The sequence below is a fragment of the Zophobas morio genome, unplaced genomic scaffold, assembly GCF_036711695.1.
Source record: "Zophobas morio isolate AGI-343-1 ecotype UQ-CSIRO unplaced genomic scaffold, CSIRO_AGI_Zmor_V1 ptg000014l, whole genome shotgun sequence".
Taxonomy (NCBI): Eukaryota; Metazoa; Arthropoda; class Insecta; order Coleoptera; family Tenebrionidae; genus Zophobas; species Zophobas morio.
The window spans coordinates 1,271,565-1,279,692 of NW_026972119.1; the positions used below are offsets into that span (position 1 = coordinate 1,271,565).

General features: G+C 31.6%; 1 protein-coding gene across 1 annotated transcript; it reads right to left on the minus strand.

The window, feature by feature from the left end:
- Positions 1-746: 746 nt before the first annotated feature.
- LOC135129111 (uncharacterized) lies at positions 747-6,576 on the minus strand. The gene is made up of 5 exons (XM_064056193.1): positions 6,311-6,576; positions 6,059-6,263; positions 1,320-2,311; positions 1,110-1,275; positions 747-1,058 (listed from the first exon to the last, which is right to left on the minus strand). The coding sequence occupies exons 1-5, from the start codon at positions 6,422-6,424 to the stop codon at positions 949-951; spliced, it is 1,587 nt and encodes a 528-aa protein (XP_063912263.1). The 5' UTR covers positions 6,425-6,576; the 3' UTR covers positions 747-948.
- Positions 6,577-8,128: the final 1,552 nt, after the last annotated feature.

Consider the following 8,128-nt stretch of genomic DNA (forward strand, 5'->3'; position numbering starts at 1 on the left):
AAATTCCAAAATGTTGTTACATAATTTTGATTTTTTTGCAAAATCTGGATATTTAGGCTAAAAAAATCAGGACGGTTTCATAAATCACACCTGTAGGAGTATGCTATTTTATAAAAGTTAAAATACATTTATTTTCCAAAACAGTGAAATGACGTCATACATTTCTTCCGGGTTGTAAAGAGATAAATTTTGATTAAGAGTTTACTATAATTTCGTTAAGCTTAAAAAGTTTACATGATTTCAAAGCGTTGTGTGCTGCAGTTTCAAAATTAAATTACAAAATGTTGTTAAATAATTTTGATTTTTTCCAAAAAATCTGGATGCCTATGGTACAATTTCGACATGGATTTATAAATAAAGCGGAGGTATCTTATTGTAGAAAATTAAAAAAAAAATTACTGTTGTAAAAGTTAGAAATGACGTCACATAGTATGTGGAGATAATCAGAGAAATTTTGGCTAGCTTTTTACCATCTACATGCTATTCCTAATGTACCTCAAACACCCGGTCCGGTAGTCTTGGAGATTATCTGTCTAATAAAAGTCGACACAGACGCGGTTAGACGGCAGATAACAGACGGCAGACGGCAGACGGCAGACAGACATACAGCTTATGCCCAGGAAGTCAAAATCTTGGCAACATTACTCATTATAGAAACAGCCATACGTATTGTAATATGTGTACTGAAGTATTGTATTTTTTTTTCATATTAATTAATCTGGGTTAACAAAAATTAGTGAAATCTATTATTTTTAAGATACATTTATTGTAATAAGAAAGTTGGCCATATTAAACACAGTGAAAGATTGTCAACACTCTCTTTTTTTGTGCAATTTTTGCTGTATATAAACCAAAGTAATCTAAATATTCTTGCTCTATCGTAATTATGATTTTTGTTAAAAAGTTTTACAATACCTTATTACTGACCTTCTTTGTATTGAAATCAATTTATAACAACTCTTTTAATTTTCGTCTTAATATTTTTCCACTAGTACTTTTGGGAATTTCTTCTACAAATCGAACACCCCCATATAAATGCTTTTGGGCAGACATATTTTCTGAAGAACTTATAGCTTAGAAAATTGTACTTAAGATCGTTAGTCACATACCAGCAATATAATTAATAAGTTCCTCCTCACTAACATTTTGATTAGGTTGTTTCACAATGAATGCGATGGGTACTTCTCCTGCTCTTTCATCTGGTTTACCTATTACTCCAGCATCTTTCACTCCGGAGTGTTGAAGCAAAAGATTTTCTAATTCAGCAGGAGGAACCTAAAAATGACTTCAATAGTGATTACATAAAAGGGTAACCTTACCTGAAAGCCTTTATATTTGATTATTTCCTTCAGACGATCTACAATGTAAACATATCCTTCCTCATCATAGTACCCTAAATCTCCACTCTTCAGAAATCCCTCTGTATCAAATGCGTCTTCAGTTTCAGTGGCGTTTCCTAAGTAACCTTTCATTACACCATCACCTTTAAAGCGTAATTCACCCACTTCGTGAGGTGGTAACAGTTCTTCCGTTTTCACATCAACTATTTTGATCCGATGAGTGGGAGTAGCTTTTCCTGATGTACCATATTTCTTTACATATTTTGGCTTCATAGTAACCGCTCCAGATATTTCTGTCATTCCATAAACTTGTCTTATACTTTTCACCTTTAACGTTCTCTCAGCTAATTCTTCTAATTCCTTCGTAAGTGGAGCCGCCCCTGATATCACATCATCAACTGATGAGAGATCATACTTTTGTACTAGAGGACTTTTTGCTAAAAAGAGAATTATAGGCGGCACAATCACTAATTTTGTGACCTTATGTTGCTGGATGCTGTTCAAAAATCTTTCGGGATTGAATTTATTCAGTATTAAAAATTTTGTGCCGTATAGAATGCTAGCAAGACCAACGGCGTTACCAAAAATATGAAAAAATGGAAGAAAACCAATAGTGTTGTCGGTATCATTAAGACCTAGAAAGTCAGGGTCTCCAGAGCATATCATGGTGGTGCGAAAATTGAAATGGGTTAGTTGAACGCATTTTGGTAGTCCAGTTGTTCCTGAGGAGGTTAAAATAAGTGCGACATCTTCTTTTGGGCTGACTTCAATGGGCGTGAAGGATTCATTTTCATCCACATTTTCTAAGAAGTCGTTAAAATTTGTTGCTTCATAAAGTGTTTTTTTGTCATAGTTTATAAGTTTTGTAGGATAAAAAGATTCTTCTTTTAACGGAAGTATATTTCCTATAGTTTTTGATGTACAGAAGACAAGTACGGGCTTCGAAATTGACAAAAAGTGTTTCAGTTCGCCTAAAAATATCACCAAGTATATACAACAAATAAAACTCGACAAAAATAATTCTACAGTTTCAAAAACTGTAAAAAGTATTCACGATTTGTGATAAAATAGTACTAGCCACGACATGTGTCAATCAAATAAAATTCATTACTGTGACATTTTGGCTATTTCATTTAAATTCATTATTCTGATTTTGGGTTCAAAACAAACTTTAAAACATGCTTTTTTGCAACTACAATCATTAGCTAACTTAGATTAATGAACATTCAAACGCAAGAACAGCTTCAATTTTTTCTACACTAGATTATTATTCCAGTGGCACTTGCACAATTTGTTTACAGTTTCAAACTGTTGTAGGATTCTTTTGATTGCTGATGGCCCTGAAATTTGTCGGTTTGGCTAAAGTGCCGCAAAAGTTCATGAAATTTCCTATAGTGACTGCCTGCCCTAGTACCATTTTACCGAATTAATTTTGCAAAAACAAAAGGCAGAAAATTCAATAATTATTACCGACAAATTAATGAACTGCCGATGAATTATCATATTACTCATGGCTAGTACTATTTTATCACAAAAAGTGGATTCTTTTTAACAAGTCTTAACAAGTTTTTCCGCTTCGGGAGTAAAAGTCGGTTTCTATGATCGTAAAATCGGGAGAGAAATAGATCATTTGCTCTCAGGAGGGAAATAGAATATTTGCTCCCTAGGGAGAGAACAGTTATTTACATTATGAGTGCGGTAGGTAGCATTATACAAGCGAGGTTTTAATTTTGAAGCACAACGCGTAGCGGAGTGCTTTAAAACCGAACATTTCGAACTCATAATAGTCATAATACACGGGTACGATAATTGTGAAGTACACGTTCGTATTAATAAAGCTGAATGTTTTTTGTTTTTAATTTTACTTCATTCATAATTCCATTACATTGTAAAAAATTTATGGAAGGTTATTTTGACGGAACTTTCTTCGCCCTTAAAAATTAATATATACCTATGTGGATTTTTTAAAATACCTACAAGTAAAGAAGAACCACATGCGTGTTTCTAGTGAGTTTTCCTTTATAAGAACTTTTTAATGACGTCATCAACGTTTTAGCAAGGACACGGACACCAATATGAATAGGTGTTGTGTAATACTATTAATAACAATATGTAGCCTCAAATTTTCCAGAAAATAGGATGGGCAAGAAAACATGTCGCCCCATTGGTTATTGTTTTTTGAGTCACCTTGTATAAGTAATTCTAAAAAATATGAATAAATTAATAAAGGACAAGTTAATATAAACTCTGCACGGATGAATTTTGATTAACGATTATTATAAAGCTTTCGATGACCGTAAGACATTTGTAAGATTTCAGAGCATTCGGTTTTGCAATTTCAATTTTAAATTACAAATTATTAGACAATTTTAATTTTTTTTTTTCAAAAATCTGCATATGTATGGTAACAGCTCAAGATGGATTCATAAATTACACATGCAGGACTATGTTTTTTTAAAATTTATATAACATTTACTCACCCAAATTGTAACATGAGGGGGAGCCGTAAACGGATAAATTTTGATGCATAATTTACGTACCATGCTTCCGATAACCTTAAATCATTTGCAGATCATTTAGTTTTGCAATTTCAAATATAAAGTGCAAAATATTGTTACACAATGTTGATTGTTTTTCCAAAAATCTGGATGCCTAGGGTAAAAAGTCAACACGGATTCATAAATTACAAGTGGAGGAGTAGATCTATGTGGATAAAAATGAATGTTTATTCGTTTGTTCCCTATGCCTTCGTAAACCATTCATCTGATTGCAATGCAACTTTGGTGAGCTGTCCGTCAAGGTTTTAGAATTAGTGCAATCATGTTACAATGATTCGTGCCGTATAAACCTAGTTATTTTATAAAATTTAAATAACATTTACTATCGTAAAAGTTGGAGATGACGGCATATCTTTTTTGGTAGGGATGATCAACCACATTTTGGTGAGTGTTTTATCATTTACACAATATTCCTAATATACTTATGTACATACAAAATTTTAGAACAGTTGGTCCAGTAGATGTGTAAATTATCTGTCTATTAAAAATAAACACTGACGCTCACAGACGGCAGACAGCAGACAGACAGACGGAGACGAGATACCTATTTTTTCGTACCCTAGTGGTCATGAAATGTCGAGAAAATATGAAAGTAGCCAGCCGTCCGATGTATTCAATTACAATCCTTCCTTAGCTTACGTTCGGGAAGTAAAAATGAAACAAAAATTAAATACTTACAAAATGCACCACTTTCTTCATGTTTTATCATTCAAAAGGACACAGTTCATAATGAATAACGACATCAGAAAAGAGCCTTATTGCGTAAATATATATAGTACGGCAAACGTTAAATGCAAATTATTCCAATTATGAGTATTACCACTGTAAAATCTCCAGTCACTTTCGAAGCTGTACCCTGTGTAAAGCTGTCAATCAACATTAGTCGCCACCCTTGTACCATGTATTTGTTCTCTAGTAAATGCGTAATGGTTTTATTGCAGGTTGCGGTCTAAAATGCTAAATATCCCTCATAAAATAATTGACGGCATTTGCATTAATCTTTTGCCGTACTTTAATAACGTATTCCTAAGCAGAAGAAACAAACAATGCATTATCAAACGTTTTAACAGCGGCTACGAAATCATCGCGTCCAGATAAATCAAGGGAAAAATACGAAAAGGGTTTCGCAATATTTTATTAATGAAGAATTAACAAGAAAACGAAAAGTTTTATAAAAGAAGTATACTGGCTTTCAATACCTAATTTTCTGTACTTTGAGAACGTAACACAAAACAAGGTTCAATAATATAGTCCAAAACTTCATGTTAAAAAGACTTCTTGAAATGAATGAAAATATGCATATTTCAATCTACAAAATGTTGGTTTCTGGACGTCAAAATAACAGTTACGAACCGAAAAAATAAGTTTTAACCATTGTAACATTATGAAGTTTTTAATAGAAGCCCTGATGATTTTTTCTTGTTGATGAATGTTGCCTTGATAATCTTAATATTTGATTTTAATTAAGCGTGCCGGAGTGAAGAGTTACAGATGTTGAGTGTATCAATACAGAATCAATGTTAATCATCAGTCTCACACAAAACATATACCTTATTCACTGTTATTTAGGAGGTAGTTGGTGTCGATGCAATTCAGTTGTATCGACAATTCAACGAATATAAATTTCACTAGTGAAGTGGGTACATTTAACTGAAACTAACAAGCCCCAAGCATCATCATTATCACCGTCAGTTAGTGATTTGCAGTCAGCATCAGCTGTTTCTTTACGAAAGTAATATAACATTTCCTAACTTGAACAATTGTACAACTAAAATTTACAATGATTAATTGAAAAAATAAACTCCTTTATTAAAATTCTCAATTGTTTACTTTTTATCATTTTCATTTAGTATACGAAAAAACGTAATGTGATACTTATCAAAAAATTAAAAAAAAAACACCAAGAGAGGAAAGTGTTAAATTTTTTGGTATAATTATTATTAATGACTAAACCCAGATCTAATTAATGCTCACTAAACGGAGTTTGTAATTTTAAAGTTTGTTTGATGAAAACGTTTACTCACTTTTAATTTATTATATATTACGCTAGTATGGCGAAAATTTAATGTAATATAACAATTAAAAATTCAAAATTTTTTCATAATTATCCTACGTTCACTTATTGATGCAGCATGTCATAAAAAAATGTACTGTACTTACCAGAAGTATAATCATAATTAAGTGGGTTGACTGTTGCTCCAACATAAAAACCAGCAAGAGTTGTGACTAGATATTTCCAGTGATTATGTGATATTATTGTTATGACATCATTTTTCTTTATGCCAAAATTTTTCAGTTGTTTCGCCAATAGAACCGACAATTGTAGGAGTTTGCCGTAAGTGATTTGTACATTATCTGTGTCAGTCTAAAAAAAAAACTTAGAAAGAAACTCCGCAAATGTAAAAAATGTACAATAGATATTCTGTTAGAATCCCACTTTTTGATTCCTTCGTAAAATATCACACCCATTGATTTTTCGGGAATAAAATTCTTGTCAGGGGGACCCTCTAAAATTATCCCACTCATGTTTTCTTAATGCTCAACACACAACTGATGAATCTTTATTAATTGTATTTCACTAGTTGTTTACATTCTCTTATCTCACAATAACAAGCTGAATTACAAAATTATCAAATTGGTACACTAATTGTAACATAAAAACTGCCTTTGTTGCAGCTTACGTCATTTAATTATTTGGTAGTACTTGACTACTTGCATCATTCAACGTAACTTTGTATAGATGAAGCTATTAGCAGTTTAAAAAAGAGTTAAAAAGTTTAGATAAAGTTGTAAGCAAACATTTTATTGCTTGAACTGTGATCCCGTTTATCAATTCTTCAGTTCGTTACACGGATGTTTAGAAGTAAATATGTTACATTTACAAGCATTTCAAAGGTCAAAAATGCGTCCAAAATTTCACAATAATCTGTTTATAACAAAATGACTTCTCTAATAAAATCGGAGGTCTAAATATATTTTCGCATTCTGGGAGCAATGATTGATCAAGAAAATGTGAAATTACGTATTAGGAGCATTCCACTGTCACGTTCGGGATATTTGTAACAATAATTTTCAGTAAAACTTAGTCCTATTAGTTTTCTAAAACGGAAATTACTACCATGGCGGCTACCTTAGAAAAATTAAGAGTTTTTTGAACAATCTTGGTCAATTTGTTTTTAGGTTTTTGTTTTGTGAATTACAACAAATTCATTACTAAAGTATGTCAGGTATGGGACATCAAAAATTCTTACATTCTAAATGTATCGAAGAAATTTTGCTATATCTGCTCCGTTTTAATTCCCCGAAGAGGGTGTATTTTATATATTTAAAATAGAAGTACAACCTTTAAGTAATTTGGGGATTGTTTTGACTCATCGCCCTTGACGGTTTTTTCATAAGAAATTATTTTTAAACTGTCACGTATGGGAGAGTGTTGTCACGTATGGGACATGTGTGAATGGTAAATTAATAAAAAATTCTAATTCGCAATTTTAATAGCTAGTAAAGACAGGACACACCATAATGACACAACTAAATATCAATAGTGACAAACAAATAAATTGCAACAAATTACATTACTTTAATATTTTTTAAATATTTGTAAAGTCTAGAGCATTTTTGCGAAAGTTCAGTGGGGGTTGCTTCGTATGCAGTGATATGATCAATTCCTGCCAAACATTTTGACATAAGTATGTATGTGACATTTATAGGTTATGGCTGACCACGGGTTTTAAGAACTTAAATATTAAATAGAAATATTACAAGAACGTGGAATGCTCCATTAGTCAAATGGAACATACTATAATTAACTTACGTTCAGCAAATAATAATTGCAAGTTATTCTTTTTTTTACATAATGAGGCACAGCTTTTTTTGTTCTTTCTAATGTCATTGAAAATATTGTATTAAGTTCGAAGTAGACTTATACTAGGATGTAAAATTTATTAATCAAAAAATAAAAAAAATGTTTTTTGATCTCATAATACACGGTTTTAAACCGAATGTTATGCGGTAGGTAAATGTGGTTACTAAGGTATAGCTTTTAAATAAAATCAGCCATTTGTAATTTTTTACTTAAACATCTTTATTGTGTAATTATAGCTCTGTTTGTTTGGTATTGAATTGGTATTGATATTCTAATATATTTCTGGAGAATTTCATATACAGGGTTATTCAGCTAAGATGACCCATTTGTGTTTTTAAAACAGACAACCCATATTACCGATTCCA

Coding starts and splice junctions, on each gene's coding strand:
- LOC135129111 (XM_064056193.1), bottom strand. CDS start 6,424: ATGAGTGGGATAATTTTAGAGGGTCCCCCTGACAAGAATTTTATTCCC. Junction 6,264..6,310: donor ATTCTAACAGAATATCTATT/GTACATTTTTTA, acceptor TTTTTTTTTTAG/ACTGACACAGATAATGTACA. Junction 2,312..6,058: donor TAATTATGATTATACTTCTG/GTAAGTACAGTA, acceptor TGATATTTTTAG/GCGAACTGAAACACTTTTTG.